The sequence below is a fragment of the Nematolebias whitei genome, chromosome 19, assembly GCF_014905685.2.
Source record: "Nematolebias whitei isolate Nwh7 chromosome 19, NemWhi1, whole genome shotgun sequence".
NCBI classification, from domain to species: domain Eukaryota; kingdom Metazoa; phylum Chordata; class Actinopteri; order Cyprinodontiformes; family Rivulidae; genus Nematolebias; species Nematolebias whitei.
In genome coordinates, this window is record NC_056516.1 from 23,354,232 (window position 1) to 23,370,807 (window position 16,576).

The window sequence follows — 16,576 nt, forward strand, 5'->3', positions numbered from 1 at the left end:
GTTTGCTACAAAATGCTGTGGTTTTCCAGTTCACTCAACTTTGACATTTTTAGCAAATTAGCTTTACAAAGTAGAGTTGGATTACACTTGCGTGTGCACCATACCAAGAAGTCTGAATGGTTTTTAGTTGTTCATGAATAATTAAATTAGTATAGCATCTGAAATCAAAAGGCGTGAAACCACAAATTCATATTTTATTTGCCTGTTTGGATTTTTACCACTTGGTGTTGGAAGCTCAATTCTGTATTTAGGTGCACTTTTCAGTCTCAGTCCGATCCAGAAGTTGATTTTGATAGTCTGGTCAATTTTGAAGAAAATATTTTAAATGTTGCTCTACATTTTGTAAACTTCCACTTTTGTTTTAATTTCCACAAATGTTCTAGTTGTACAAGCCCAATTGCTTCTGAACGAGCGTTTTCCAGTAATAAATAAGTGCACTCTACTAACACCTGATTCTGATGTGTTGATCTGGTCTGTGCTCGTCTCTTTTCATCAGTCACAATCACAATCATTTAAATGTCATTTAAAAAAAATCTAGTTTTAAATCTGGACGCCTCATTTTCTGTCTTTCTCTCCTCTGTTTGTACTTGTTATGCAGGTTTGGATGAGCTCCCCTCCATTAGTGGTGACAGAGGTGTGAGGCAGCGAGACTCGCACCGAGCACCTCCCCGGCAGCCATGCCGCCGCCGGCAGACATCGTTAAGGTGGCCATCGAGTGGCCGGGAGCGTTCCCCAAGCTCATGGAGATAGACCAGGTGCGTGCCTGTCCACTAATAACCCAAATATAACATTCATATATTTTAAATCAAACAAATAGCTCTAAATCTCCTGATGCAGGCTCAGTAATCCAGGTAGAAAAATCTAACAAGGTTAAGTCAGGTCATCTGGACGGATTCTTCTTTGTTGAAGGTAGCTCTAAATCATCTTGCAGGTTTTACCAACATATTCATATGTATGTTTTGTCTGAACACATTAGTACAGATTAATGTAATGGCATGTAGGTAATGAAGAAGCTCAGTGGGCCTGGGCGGATGTGATCAGGGGATGGAGCAGCTTCTGTGTTGTTCCCAACAATTAATCTAATTAGCTTAAAGGAAGTGACTTTAATTAAAGATGTTTAACTACGCAACAGCCTAAGCACTAACAGCATTACACCGACTGTGATGAGTGAGGTTTTTGATAAAACATCAAGATAAAGCTATCAGATGTAACATTCTGCTGTTTCTTGTCAGGTCTTGTAGGTTTGGGTTCTGATAACGGATCAGATCAAGTAGAAAGCGTTGCTTCTTTACGAGGACGTGGCTGTTTACCAACTCAAATGTTTTACATGTTATTATTATTACCTGACAATTATGATCAAAAAGTGTAAATGGGTCTAGGTTTAAGTGTAAATGTGTTTTAGGTTAATTTTCTAAAAGAGAATATCAGCACTCGGCAAACGACGTTTTGTAATTAAACAGCATTTATGTAGCACCTTTTTAGTCTTGTTGACTGCTCTGTGTGATTTACTGTACGGGTTTAATTAACTCCTTCACTGGCACATCCCTCTCGAACACCCACTCGTGCACAGATGAGCACATTGTGAGCATGTGAAAGAATCGCAGCCAAGGACACGTTGTTGATATGTGGACCAGAGAAGTCCAAAGTCAAGTTTCTGATCACTGCGGAGCCACATTGTCACACTGTGTGCGTATGTGACCAATCAAAACCAGCAAATGTGTCTTTGTTCTTCCAGAAAAAACATATTGCTTAATCATTATTGAATGTATGATTTTCAAGATTTGTATTTTTTTTCCCATTCTGCATCACATTTTGCAAATCAAAACCAACTGAAGTCACTTCATTTGTTGCCAAGCTTCAATGGCTGCAAACAAAAGGTCAATCCTAGAGCACAGTTATGCATTTCTTCTTGTTCTGCTTGAACTAAAGACCATGAATGTGACACAAATAGGCCTGTCATGATAAACAATAAATCAGTTAATCGCATGATAAATTAAAACGAGGTCGATCATTTTCATTTATCTGCTTTATCGTTTCTTCGTGTCTCTCTTTCTACTGAAGACACTGGATGACAAAAGGCTCAACTCCGGTGCTCTTCACTGACTCCTCCCTTTCTCATGTCCTTAGCGTAAGGGAGTGAACTATCGCGCCATGTAGCCAGTCAAGGCGCATCGTCTTGTACCTCTGCAGCATTAGAGTCCCGTGAGGAGTTAGCAAGCTAAAGAAATGCTATTCGATATTGGCAAAAAACTAAACAAAATTGAATTGGTTTCAAAGTCAAACACTACAGCAGCAGTGTGGGAGCACTTCGGATTCAAACCAAATGACAGAAGCGAACCACTGAACCTTTGCGAGCCAGTTTGTCACATTTGTCCTAACACGGTAGCAACTAAGAGCAGCAATACAACCAACTTGCACCTAAAGCCCAAGCATCCATAGCAGTTATCCTGCCTTAAGCCACACAAACTCAACATGTTGGTGTTTCTTGCTCAGAATCTGCCAGACTAAAGTAGCTACAGATCTGCTTCTGGACTGTTGAGGCATCTGCTCTTATTTAAATTCAGTGTGCTTTTGTTAGTTTGCACTTTTGTTTATATAACTGGCCGTTTTGCCTGTCTTCTCTGTATTATTTTTAGAAGGGCAATTTAGTTTACACACGTCATAATCCGTACTGTTTTGCTTGAATGTCGTTTTTATTTCCATATATATATATATATATATATATATATATATATATATATATATTTTTTTTTTTTTTTTAGTTTTTATTCAAGTGCATTTTTAATGGAGACTGAGAGTCCGTTTTATTTTTATTTTTGTTTTGTTTATTGTCCAGTTTGTGTTTTTGAAATTAAAGTTTATTGATCTTTGAGAGAGGCAGCACGGTGGCGCAACTGGTAGAGCTGCTGCCTCTCAGCGAGCAGGTCCCTGGTTCAAACCCCGGTCCAGGGGCCTTTCTGGGTGGAGTTTGCATGTTCTCTCCGTGCATGCGTGGGTTTTCTCCGGGTACTCCGGTTTCCTCCCACAGACCAAAAACATGCATGTTAGGCTGATTGGTAACTCTAAATTGTCCCTAGGTGTGAGTGAGAGAGTGAATGGTTGTTTGTCTCGTTTGTCTCTGTGTCCCTGTGATGGACTTGCGACCCGTCCAGGGTGTACCCCGCCCCTCGCACAGTGATTGCTGGACATGGGCACCAGCGACCCCCGTGACCCAAAATGGAATAAGCAGGTAAAGAAAATGGATGGATGGATGATCTTTGAGAGGATATACTTGCATTATTATGTCATTATCATTACATTAGTTTTAAACGGTCTCCAAACAATATTATCGTTTATCGCAATAATTTCTGAGACAATTAATCGCCCAGCAAAATTTGTTATCGTGACAGGCCTAGACACAAAAGAACTAAACTAAAACATTATTTTAACATTTTGAATCTTTGCTTTTTGCAGCAGTTATGCATGAAGGCTGCGTTTAATGTAAGGACGTTACGGTGGATATCACTGTGCAATGCGTGTTTAAGTACCAATTAAATAGAGTTTATGTTTCAATAATTTTATTTTGTGGGACATTTGGTGGAAATAAGCACTTTAAAAAAAAAAAATGCTGAAAAAATCCATCTGGTGTAATTCATGCTGACCTCTTTTTGTATTCTGGTTTGTTTGTTTATTCATTATTTTATGATAAACAATGTATCACATGACTCTTAACTATGCTGTGGGTCAGCAGATGGTCAGTGTCAACAAAAATACAGAATAACAAATTAATAAAATAATTTGCTTAAATAATGACTACCTCATGCATAGAGGACATGTTTGCTGTCTGATCGCACATACAGTGTGTAAAATGGCCTTTTCTCTTTGTGTGTGTGTGTGTGTGTGCTCGTGTGCGTGTGTGTGTGTGTGCTTGTGTGCGTGTGTGTGTGTGCGTGTGCGTGCGTGTGTGTGTGTGTGTGTGCTCGTGTGCGTGTGTGTGTGTGACTCACAGATGGGCTAATTACAGTACAAGCTCTGAGTCACTGAGGCAACTGGAGCTACAAATTGCCCTTCTCATTGGATAACTCGATGAGCGGAGCCTTGAACTACATGCGTTTCTGGTTGATTCATGTTTTAAAACACAACTGTTGCACATTTTGGTGACTCTTCTATTTCATGACCTTTTATCCATCTTATTATTTCCACATTATAAATTGCCTTGAGTTGAGTCCGGCCTGCATTTTAACTTCTTCGGGCCACCTGTCCTCACGTTCTGCTCCTTCACTCTGTTTTAACTCTTTATCCGTCATCTTCTCTTTGTTCCTCCTGTCTTGTTTTCCCCTCCTTCCCAGTCCTTTGCTTTCACTCATTCATTTTCACTCCTCCTTCCTTTATTGTGTTGCAAGTGCCCCCCCCCCCACCCCCCACCCCCATCTTTGTACAATGGGCCGTGCAGTAGCATATGGCTGTCTGAGTCATGCCATGAGGAGTGGGCTTCGGCTGCTCCACTTGTCTTGAGACCCAGAGAAAGAATGTTCATTTGTTGTTCATTTGTGAGCGGGGGTGTGGATGAATACAACCGAGTGTGTGTTTTTTATTTATTTATTAATTTTTTCATGTAGGTGTACTTGTGTGGCAACATTCATTCTTGTTACTGTTCATGCTTTACATGTCTGTGCATGTTTTATGTACATGTGGAGTTATGTATGTGTTTGTGAGCTGCCTCTGTTTGCTATTCAATTCATTTTATGTCAAGTAAAATGTACTTTATTAACCCCCCTGGGTGAAATAGTTTGATTACAACTATCAATGTGTAGAATAAAATAAGACCAAATAAAAACCAAATAAAAACAAAAGTAGAGAAAATGCATTTTTGTAAATAAAATGCAGCCGGTCAAAGCAGATGGCCGCTTGTCCTGAGCCTGGTTCTGCTGGAGGTTTCTTCCTGTTAAAAGGGAGTTTTTCCTTTCCACTGTTGCCACTGTGCTTGCTCAGGATGGGAGACTGCAACGAAGCCAAGATTCAACTTGTCTGCTGGATTCCTTAGATGGAGAACTTTACTAATTGATTTTTATGTGAATGTTTCTGTAAAGTGCCCTGAGACAACTTGTTATGATTTGGCGCTATATAAATAAACTGAATTGTATTGAATGGAATATTTTGAAAAGTACTATAGTTAGAAAAATCAAAAGTCATGGAACCCATCTCTTGAATGAGCTGAGTGTTTTGATATATTTAGGATTAAAATAGCAAAGCATTTGCAGAAGTATAGCTGGATTACGAAAAAAGGACAGAAATTCAACAAGATAGTGAAACAGTAGTGTGAACGCTGAATCAACATTCACACAAATAAAAATACAGTCAGGACTCTATACAGTAATTCAACATTATGTGGGGAAAAGGTAGATCAACAAACAGTTTACACATCATCAGTCAGTTCAGTGAGAAAGTAATTTGGAACGTTCAAAAAGCTCAACTTTGAATTATTACAGTCTGCAGTTGAAAATCTGATGACCACAGGGTGCTGCTGCTATTTGCACGCAGCCAAACATGTTTTGTGAAACTGAAAACAAAATAAAGATGTGTAAATTTTTGTTCGTAGAAATTTGCAGCCTTTTCATGTAAAGCTGTCCAACTTGCTGCTGGGCATGGTACCAACTAAGGCTGGACGATGTGGCCAAAACTTCTGTCACGATATATTTCTTAATTTCGGTCGATAACGATATAATTCTGATATCGCTATAAACAATATAAAAGCCTCAGAAAAACTGTTCAAATAAATTAATGTTCACCTTTTATTTGTATTTCGCCTTCAAAAAAATTGAAATCACCGTCAAATAAACATAAAACTCTCCATTTTGTCAAAATTAATAATTCTAACTTTATACAACAAAACCCAACAACTCATGCAGCAAACATCTGCGTTTGCTACACGTTTCTCTTTTGAAACAGCTGGGGGTGTTGTTTCAGGGACACGTTGGCTCAAACTTTTATCGTGCTGCTTCTTCTGACTCTCAGCATCTTCTATCGAGTGGAACAAGTTAGATGCGTTCCCACGGCTACTTGGAACGACTCTCCATCACATTTTGCATTTCACTGAAACCTGCAGTTTATCGGATGGGGCTTATCGGGGGTGACAACCGATACTTCAGAGCATTTGGACTTGAAACAAAACAAATAGTGATAGATAGTAAAAGTTTATTGCAAACATGTTTATGTGAAGGTTTGAATTTTTTTACAAGAAAGTGATCTTTCCTAATCATCTGAAAATAAAATAATAATCCACTGATCGATTCCTAATATTTCATGCAATGTAAAGATATTCCGTTTATATCCTGGTTAACAAGCTGCAGAGTGCAGTTTGATTAATTACTACCTCCCACATTACGTCCCTCCTACTCCCGTGTTTTCCATTCATTGTTCTTGGAGTTCACCATCTAACACGTTTTAGACGTTTCCCTTTTTCCACAGCTGATTCAAAGGAATTAATTATTTCAAGAGCATCAAGTTCTGCAAAAACTTGCTAATAAAATCTATTAAAATCTGGCGAGTTGAAGCAGAAAAAAACATCTAAAGCATGACGATGTTCACAGAAGACCAAGACTGGGAAACGGTTACGTTCATAACTGGTTTTTATCAGCTTACAGTTCTGTGCTGGAGCCGAGGCCGCACTTCATAAACATCAACATGCTGCAGGATCCTGTGCTGCCACAGCTCCAGCATGATGTAATATACTCGTACTGTACATGTACAGTAGGAGACAGAGGTTGGAGCACTCCAGGGAGCTTAATTCAATTATCGCTTGCTCCAAATATGACCCCATTCATGTTAAACTAATCGGGAAAGTCTGTTTGAGCAGTTCTCCAGTTTTACCAGAGACACTAAATGGACTTGATGTAATTTTTAACAACCATAACAGTAAGCTAATTAAGAGCATGTGTAATATATAATTATATATAATATAATACATATGTAATATAGTTACAATAGTTAAAGTTTTGTAGCATATGTGTACTAGTTACCATTACAGATGTCAGTAAGTGTGTCAAATGTTAAGAGCTAGTTCAATGTAGAATGGCTTTACGTTTTATTTATTCTGTAAAGCTGTTAAAAATAGCTGATTCTAACTTTTGCGCATGTATGAGTTGCACAACAGTTCACTCATATTCAGAGCCCCAACATGTCATCTTAGTTAAATCTCGGACATGCAAAGCAGTGAGCAACAGGCATTCTTTCAAGAAATGCTAGTTTAATTTTTTTTTTTTACAGAAAAGTATAAATCTTTTTGTGTTTCATAACTAGATGCTAATTATACCTCATATCCAGTTTATCAGTTCTGTAAGTTATCCTAAATGTTGAGCAGATTTTGATTAAAACCATTGTCGTTCACTCACATTCATCACCACCTTGTGCTGTCAGTTTTCCTGCTTTTCATTGTCCTCTGCTCTTCGATTTTACTTCTCAACATCATCAGTCTTCCCTTCTTTATCTTCATCTCTCTCCCACTTCAGCATCCCGTCTTTCATTTCTCCCATTAACTTTCCCTGTCTCCCACACCTCTTTGTTGTTTTCTTGTCTCCTTTGTTCACACAACAGCCTACCCCTTTCTTCAGCCACCTCCCTCCTTTTTCTTTGCTTGTCAAGCATTCCCACCATCCTGCCGCCTCTACGCTGTAAATCTTCGACACCGCAGCCTCTCCTCTCTGCTGCTCAATCTCTGTAGGTGCAGTCATACAAGAATTCAGTCGGGTTTTGACTGAATATAAACTCTTATTAAGCTTGTCTTAATGTACATTTTTATCAGGATGTTTTAAATAATTCTACAGACAAAATAAGAGTCTTTTCTTGGTTTTAAGCTTTTATCATTGCACATTAATGCTAACAAGCAATTGAAGGAAAAAAAGGTGTAATTTAACAGAGATTGATTTTTTTATGTATTGAGATCCTACATTTGTTTTATAAAAAAAAAATACATCCTGAAGATTAAGTTTGATAATCAACATCACAATCGTTGACTCTCACTTGCTTACTTCTTCTCAAACAGCCATGAAGTATTTTTGTTGGAAAACCCCGTTTTCTCTATCCCGCCTTCTTGTTTGACTGGTTTGGTTTCTTAAACTTTTACAAAACGCCACCAAAGTTTTGTGACTCTGTGTCTTGGAGAATAATGGTGTGCATTTTTTAGCAAAATGGTTGTTTATGTGTACAAGAGTAAAGGTTTTCTTTAACACTATGATAAAAACATGTATTGAAATGAATCTCAAGTTTGACACAATTATTTCCAGGAATAAGTAATATCAGGTTAAAGTGTATTTTTGTTGTATTTTTAAGTTCAAGCTGAAGACAAAATAAACTTGATCACATCACGGTATTATGATGACGCAGGGTTTTGATGACGTGTCCTGAAACACACTTCTAACGTTGAATCATAATCATGAGTTTCAAATCTATTTGATCATTAGCCAATATGCATGAAAACATTATCAACATTTAATATTTTACTAATTGTAGCTTTTAATCAGTCTGGTGAGAATCAAACTTTATTTCTCTAAAATGAGGTGGGTTAAAAAGCTATCTACAGCAGGTAAGATATTTGTTGTTCATACCATGAAGCAGAACTCTACTTCAAAGGAAGTCAACTTGATCTTTAATGCTGGTATGAATGTGTGAACTATTAGAAAGTAGCATTCAATAATTAAGGTATTTCAGTGGATATTTTTATTTTTAAACAAAGTAACTTGTTACTTTTTTATATGCCTTTAACAAAAGTCATAAGATGTTTACATTTTGTTATATTTACAATACAATCATGATGAAAAGCAACAGGCATGGGCAGCAAACTGTAGCATCAGGAGACGGATAAATTAACAAAAAGAATAATCCCTCATTGTTCCAGTCCTGCAGTAAAACATAATTGCTGCCCACTCTTAGCTGAATGTTGTTTTAGGAACTCGTTGCTGGACTAAATGTACTTTTGCCTTTTATTCACAGAAAAAGCCTCTCTCGGCCATCATTAAAGAAGTGTGTGAGGGGTAAGTCTGCACAAATGCATTCCTCTTACATTTGGAAGAACTCATCGAGAGCTTCTAAAAAATAGATTTTAAAAACACTCTTTGTCTTCGTGCTACAATCTTCATTGAAGATGTGCAGTTTTTAGTAGCTATTAGTAAAATGTGTTTTATCCGTTTGATTCCTTGCAGCTGGTCCTTGGGAAACCATGAAAACTTTGCTCTACAGATTGCTGATGCGACAAATTTCTACATCACAGAAAAGGTTTGGTTATCTATTTTTGACTGGAAGCAGGAGCATCCACAGAAGAATGGTCCTCGAGTGCACGCTAATCTCCGCTCGTGTGTTTAAAATCCCCAACAGAACCGCAACGACATCAAGAATGGCTCGATTCTGCGCTTAACCACCTCTCCTGTAAGTTTTCGATATGTGCACAGGAAAACGCATTTGGATCCTCGGCGATGTTTTACTTTTGTAGAAACGTTATTGGTTAAATCTTTTACTTTTCACCCCGGTAGTACCAGACGGCTGTGCAGCTTCATGAGCGGATCCAGTCGTCCAGCATGGATGCCAAACTGGAGGCGCTGAAAGACCTGGCCAACGCGTCCCGGGACATCACCTTCGCACAGGAGTTCATCAACCTGGACGGCATCTCGCTGCTCACTCAGATGGTGGAGAGTGGGACAGAGTAAGTCGGCCCGTCTCATTAGCTCAGCCGATCCGATGTTTTTTCTTCCACTTTATCCTAATGTATGACTCCATCCATGTGATCCATCCACATGTTGTCAAATGAATCTAACGAATGTATAATTCCAAGTGTTCAAATTTAAATAGAAGCCTGTAATTTAAGGACTTCAGTGTGTGGCTGCGGTGCCTCAGCATTTTCATAATGAAACCATGTGCCTGCAGATGTCTGGTGCTAATAACAGATTTATTCACTACCATCCTGGTATTTAGATGGAGCTCAACAGAGACCTGGATCTCTGAGAGAATGAAAGAGGTTTTTGGAGTTGCACTGTACTCCCTGACGGGCTCAAAGCATTCAAACTCAACACACCCACCCAGGCCACAGCTGACTAACCACCAGACAGAAGAGCATTTTCTTCCTAAGACTGTAAATAGCTCGCATTCACTAAAAATATTTATATCCTTGAGTCAAAGATTTTGTCTTTTGTCAGGAGCATGAGAGACTGCATCTATAAAACCTTTACTAGCAATAATGTAATGAGTGTTTGTTGTATTTTTAGTGGTGCCTAATGTCCATCCATCCATTAACTTTACCTGCTTCTTCCTTTTTGGGTCACGGGGGTCACTGGTGCCCATGCCCAGCAGTCGGGGGACACCCGGGACAGGTCATAAGTCCATCACAGAGCTGGTGCCTAATGTAAAGTCATTAAATTAATATTTTTATTGTCACCTTTTGACACGAACTTAATAGTTTGCTCTCTCTAAAAAGTCAGTGTTACCCTGTGATTACTAGAAACTAATGATAATAAGTTAATGAAAAACAAAGTGGAAATAAAATTAGTTGAGTTCAAAAATGTTTTCAGTGTTCACCAAAGGTATTTTTTACCGTAAACCTGAAAGACAGACTCCCTCCGTATTGCTTCTCTATCAAAAATATAAACACTGGGAGGAAAAATAGTATTACAAAAAACTCAAATATCCTAAAATGACTTGCATGTTTTAAAATGTGTGGTTGTGCAGACCTGATCCACAGCTAGAACATCACCACACGGCAGCCTGAAGAGTTCATATTTTCTTAGACTCAAGGGCCCGGTCCGAAGTGGTAAAATCGTCTCTCATTGACGTAGTTGCTTGACGAAAATCTCATCATTTTGAACTCAGAGCAGCTTCGCCCACTCCTTCTTGACACAAGCCCCGGGCCGAACCTTTTCTAACAGGAGTACCCGACTGGTCAGAAGTTTGTCGGCATATTCGTCAAAGCAGAAATGCGTGCAGACATTCAGCTGTACGACTCTTCAAACACACTAAATTAGTCAGATGATCAAAAACTCCTGGATGGCGATCGTGCAGATATTGTGTTTGGAGGAGTCTGACTCCTGAAGTGTGTGGTGCTTTCTTCATGAAAGATTTGTGGCCAAACGGTAGATGCAGGGATGGAGTGGAGACTCTGGTGGGAAGAAGCTCGTGCGGCGATGTATACTGCAGCGGGAGGGCGTTCCCAGGAGCTCTGCGCTTGAGTCTTGTGGATTATGAAAGGTGTGTGAGAAAACAAACGTCCCCTGACCACGAGTCGATGGTTCAGCTTCAGATGGAGTATGCTGGTCCCTCTAGTCTATCTTATGTTGAGAAATGACAGAGTTCTTGTTGTTTTGGGCAAACTGTGAAAATATTGTCATGCGTGATCTCGTGCAGTATCTCAAGATGTCACGCTCAGAGTATGTGCCGTTAATACAGCTCAGCTAATGCTTCATCGTATCAATGCAATGCCTATATAAGGTATTCACACCCTTGGATGTTTAAATTTTTGGTTTAGTCAGTCATGGTCAATATAAACTGGCTTTTTTTGTACAAATAAATCTAAATAAAGTTTAAAGAAAACCAAAGTTTGTATTTAGAGACTATCCTGATGCATGCTCAATAATCCAGGTAGAAAAATCTAAAAAAAAAAGTTAAGTCTGGTCCTCTGGACATTCCAAAAAAAAAAAAAAAGCCAGAGGACCATACTTAACTTTTTTTTAAAGATCTTTAGAGACTGAGATTTAATTAGAGTTTTCTTCAACAGTGGCTTCCTATGAATCTTAGACTGGTGAATAACTCTGGCAACAGTTGTTGTATGCTCAGTCTCTCCCGTCTCAACTGCTGGAGCTTTTCATCAGAGTGATCACAGGGATCCCGGCAGCCTCTCTCACTATTCTCCTTCTCACACGGTCACTCAGTTTGTGAGGACAGCCTGCTCTTGGTAGATTTACACATGTTCCATATTCCTTCCAGTTCTTGATGCTGGATTTAACAGAACTCCTGGGGATGTTCAGAGCCTTGGAAATCGTTTTGTTTCCATCTTCTGATGTGCAATTTTTAAATTTTTTTTCTCCAAGTTGAATTAGGCCAGTCACTTTAAACTGTGTAAATATTTATTCAATCACTTAATTTATATCACATATTTTTAACTACTCTGTAGAAATTTGATTTCAATTTGACATTGAAGGTTTAAATAAATACATTTTGGAAAGAAGGCCCATTTTTATTGACAACGATTGATTTATGACAGCAATTAAAAGGTAAGACATGCAGCAAGGAAGTGAATACTTTTCATAGATGATGTTTATGTATTAAAAAATGACAACTGAGTTTTAAACTTGTTTGTGTTTTTAAGAAAAGCTGGCTGTAGCAGACAACTTGAATCGATTTGATTCCTAAATTAAATTGGTTGTAGATGAACATCCAATTATTTTCTGATTGGTTTATTTAAATCAGTCCCATGGTTCAGGCAATAATTTGGTGGCAGACTTGCTTTTAAACACACATGAACAGCAACAGTATTGTCCACTTTCCCCTTTTGGCAGAGATTAATAACTAATAGAGACTCCTGCTTGTTTTTGTTGACAGTTGTTTGTAACGTTAGACGTCAGATGGGAGGACAGCGCTGGGTTGTGCTTTATCTGTTCATCAGATCTGTAAAACGGTGTGTACTGAAGGAAGCAGAGAGCCCTGGAGACCCAGTTAAAGGTTAAATGGAGGCTTTTTTTCTGAGGTGAAACGTCTTCGTCATGATATTAGAGGGTGTGTGTGTGTGTGTGTGTGTGTGTGTGTGTGTGTATGTGTGAGTAGCACACTGCGTACAGTAGTCCCTCGTTTATCACGGGGGTTCCATTCCCTGCTCCACCGCGATACGTGAAAAACCGCAAAGTAGGGATAGTAGTACAAATAGTAGTAGTAGTAGTTTATTTTAGTATTGATATATAAAGGCTTTATAAACCCTTCCCACACTCTTGCAATATTCTAAACAATGTTTCTAAACTGTAAACGCTCTAAAAGAGCACAGCTTGTCATGATCTCCGCTCTCTGCCACCTGCGGCTCTCTGCCACGCCCACTTCTTCGCTGCAGTCACACTCCTCACCTCCCAATCTCCCTCTTTCTGTGTAAATAAACAATTTAAATTTAAACACTGTAACATTTTAAATAAAAAGCGTGGATTGTTAATTTAAAAATATAACAGTATTTAAATTTAAATTATGGAGAAGCAAGAGATCAAAGTGTTAACCCTTATTTCTTGATCAATTACACTCCAACATCTGAACATAGAATTCTAAAATAATTTAAAAAAATTACTTTTAACACTTTTATACTTTGTGATTATGACGCTTTTACAATGTGACATATTTTGAATTTTAAGTTGGAAGACAAAAGTCTATAAGTGCAGCTGGACAGCAAAGGGTTAACCCTTCACGAAGCCGATGCAGCAGGAGGAGAAATGTGGGCGTGGCAGAGAGCGCTGCCGGAGCGAGCTTCTTGCTACACCTAATGATTTAGCAGATGATAAATCATTTAAAATAATTTATTTTAAATAAACAATACATGCCGCTCGTGCGGCTCATCCATCAATCAGCCAATTGTGTGTCATGTCCAATCTTATTTTGAAAAACCACGGAAGAGCGAGTCCGCGAAAGTCGAACCGCGAAGTAGCGAAGGACTACTGTAACTGTAAAAAGTCTAAACTAAAAGGAGAATTTTTGAAACGCGAATGTTCGTACACCATCAGGTGAGACATGCTCGTTTTGTGCTTTCTCGTCTTTGAGAATTGTTTGTATAATAAGTCTGCACCACTCGTGGATTAAATGCACAATATCGAATGTGCCCTCACTACAGCGCAGTGAAAACCCAAAGCTGCTGTTTGGAAACAGCGCACCGCTGATTGCTGCAAGGCAAACTCCTCTCTGGGCTGAAATCCTACATCAAACCATGGTTTTATTCAACGTCTGCAATGAGGAGCTTCTGTTTGTTTCGTTAGGATTCGTGCATACAGGTTCAAATGCTGGTCAGAAATGTCATCTTTTCCTTTCAGCAGAAAAACCCGTTCACGTCTGCTTATTAGCCTCCAGCACCTTACACTCATATTTTATACAGAGGAAACCACCAAACCTCTTCTTGTTTTAAAAAGAGCGTTGAAATGATGAAACGTTTGACCCTGTTTAATTTTACTGCAGTGAGCCACTACAGCAGCACTGATCTCATCTCCACTCTGCTCTCGGCTCTTCAGGTTCATTTATGGAAATGACCAACAGATCTGTTTGAGAGTTGTGTGCGAGAAGGAGAAAGAGTAGGACGTGTAGTTCTGCGTTTTTAAACACAGACTTGTAGATAGGTATCACACCCACTCGTTAGTGCTCCTGCCAGCCATGTTGGTGATCTGTAATTATTCACGAGGCCCAGTGCTTGAGCCTCCCGACGGCAGAGCTGCTCTCAGATCTGCTTCTGCCAAAGATGATGTGCTGCATTTATGTGGAAATCAGCTTGAGGTTTGCTGCAGCTGCTGTCCACCAGAACCAACCAGGTAAAATCAGAGAGCACCCTCTACTGAGAAGACGTGGAACAGCATTTTCTCGTTTTTTCAACTTTAAATCCTTAAAGTTTTTAAATTCTAGTGCCTATCTAAAAAGTGTAATAGCTTTTTTATGTTTTGTTCTTTTTTTTTTACATTTTTGAAGGTCATATGGTTGTCTGCAGCAATTTAGTACTGATAACCTGTGAAAAGTAGACCGATTTACACACTTCTTCCTGAGTTGTGAGGAACTAGTCACTGTGCGAGAGGCCTTCCTGGACAGGTCTCCGGGACAAACTGAGACAAAGGAGACAACCATTTGTCTCACTCATGTCTAGAGACAATTTAGAGTTGGCATTTAACCTAACATCTCGTACACCATTTGGTGATCACTGAACTAGATCATCTGCCCATCAATCTAAACTCAATCAGTGTTCACCAACTGGTGGCCCATGGGCTGGCCGGGTCACTTCAAGAGTGGGAGTGGGGTGGAAGCCCCCCCCCCCCCCCCACACACACACACACACACACACACACAAACTACTGAAGGATGACAACAATTTAAAAAGAGGCAAAGTGCTGTGGATATTTAGTATATTTTGTCTGCATTTCTTTTTAAAAATTCAAAGCAACGATAAAACCTTGAATAATAAAAAATGTCTATTTTATTAGTTTTGACATGGTTTAATTTATTTACTTTATTCCATTCTATTGATCTATTTATTAAATGAGGGTTGAACTTCCTCCTGACTCAGTCAGTCTGACGGTTTATTTATAATGAACGACACAGTCTAATGCAGATTCTCTCCTCTGTCTTAAAGCTGTTGAGGTTTAATTCATTCTTATTTGATTTGCAATCGGGTGAAGAAAAAACATGTTCTTTGTTTTTAATAATACTTAAATATTGCTGCTAAATTTATTAGTTATGTATGCCAAACACACATCTCTGTCAACAATATTTTATTATTTTTGTTTGGAATTCTCCTCTATTTTATATTTATAATAATTTTTAACATTTGATTTTTCACAATATTGGATTATTTTCTCATTTAACATCCCTCCACAGTGACTCGGGTAAAGTCGCATGCAAAACTTTCCTTTAAAAATGAAAATATTTAGGTAGCATAAAAATAAAGTACATAGTAAAATACTGTAGTTAAAACAATAAATAAAACTGACAGAACTTGAAGTTTTATTTTTTATACTTCCAAAAGTTTACAAAACAGTTTGCTGCTTCTCATCTACCGTAACAGGCCTTGCTTAATAATTACTAAATAATAATTAATAAATATAAATATTATTATTAATATATAATATATCATTATAAATAAATAATTATTGAAATCAAATGCTGTGTATAAACTCCTAAGGTTGAAATACAAGACTGATTATTAGGAGAAAAAAAAATAATTTTTATGGACAATATCCTCTTAACATCAGACTTAAAGGGTATACGGCTTCACAAGCATTATTATTATTATTATTATTATTATTCTTTTTAGTAGTAATAGTGGTAGTAGTCATATTTTTTAATTATTATTTTTATTATTATTATTATTATTATTAGTTGTAGTAGTTGTAGTAGTTGTAGTAGTAGTTGTAGTAGTTGTAGTAGTAGTTGTAGTAGTTGTAGTAGTAGTTGTAGTAGTAGTTGTAGTAGTAGTTGTAGTAGTTGTAGTTGTAGTAGTAGTAGTTGTATTATTATAATGTGTATTTCTTGCATCAGGTGCCAGATCTTGCAGTGTCTGTTTATTAAAATTTTGCCCACTGAGCCAATTATTCTAGCTGATATAGATTTAGTCTAAAAGGTGTTTTTTGTAGCTGAGGTTCAGCAGCTCTTCCGTGTATGTGTGACTGCAGCTGAAAGTGGTTTGGTCAATATGTTGTAAAAAAAAAAAAAACTTGCCAGGTTTGAGCTAATGACGCGTCTGACTTTATATCTCAACTTGCTTCTGTTTTCCACTTTGACAAAGTTGTGGTTGTGAGAATGAATCGACCAGACATTTAGTGAAACATCTATCTCCTAATCTGCTTCGATTTAGTGTCAGTTCAGAAAGTGCAGTGCAACTCTGAGGACCCCCCCC

At 38.2% G+C, this 16,576-nt stretch overlaps 1 protein-coding gene across 1 annotated transcript in view; it reads left to right on the forward strand.

Annotated features, from left to right (window-relative positions):
* Window positions 1-630: 630 nt before the first annotated feature.
* The window catches only part of LOC119425793 (engulfment and cell motility protein 1), a 46,442-nt gene continuing 30,496 nt past the window's right edge, over window positions 631-16,576 (forward strand). Inside the window, exons 1-5 of the mRNA XM_037693339.1 lie at window positions 631-755; window positions 8,968-9,008; window positions 9,177-9,249; window positions 9,349-9,399; window positions 9,504-9,673. Of these exons, the coding sequence (XP_037549267.1) occupies window positions 678-755; window positions 8,968-9,008; window positions 9,177-9,249; window positions 9,349-9,399; window positions 9,504-9,673 (413 nt within the window). The 5' untranslated portion in view covers window positions 631-677. The remainder of the gene's footprint in view (window positions 756-8,967; window positions 9,009-9,176; window positions 9,250-9,348; window positions 9,400-9,503; window positions 9,674-16,576) is intronic.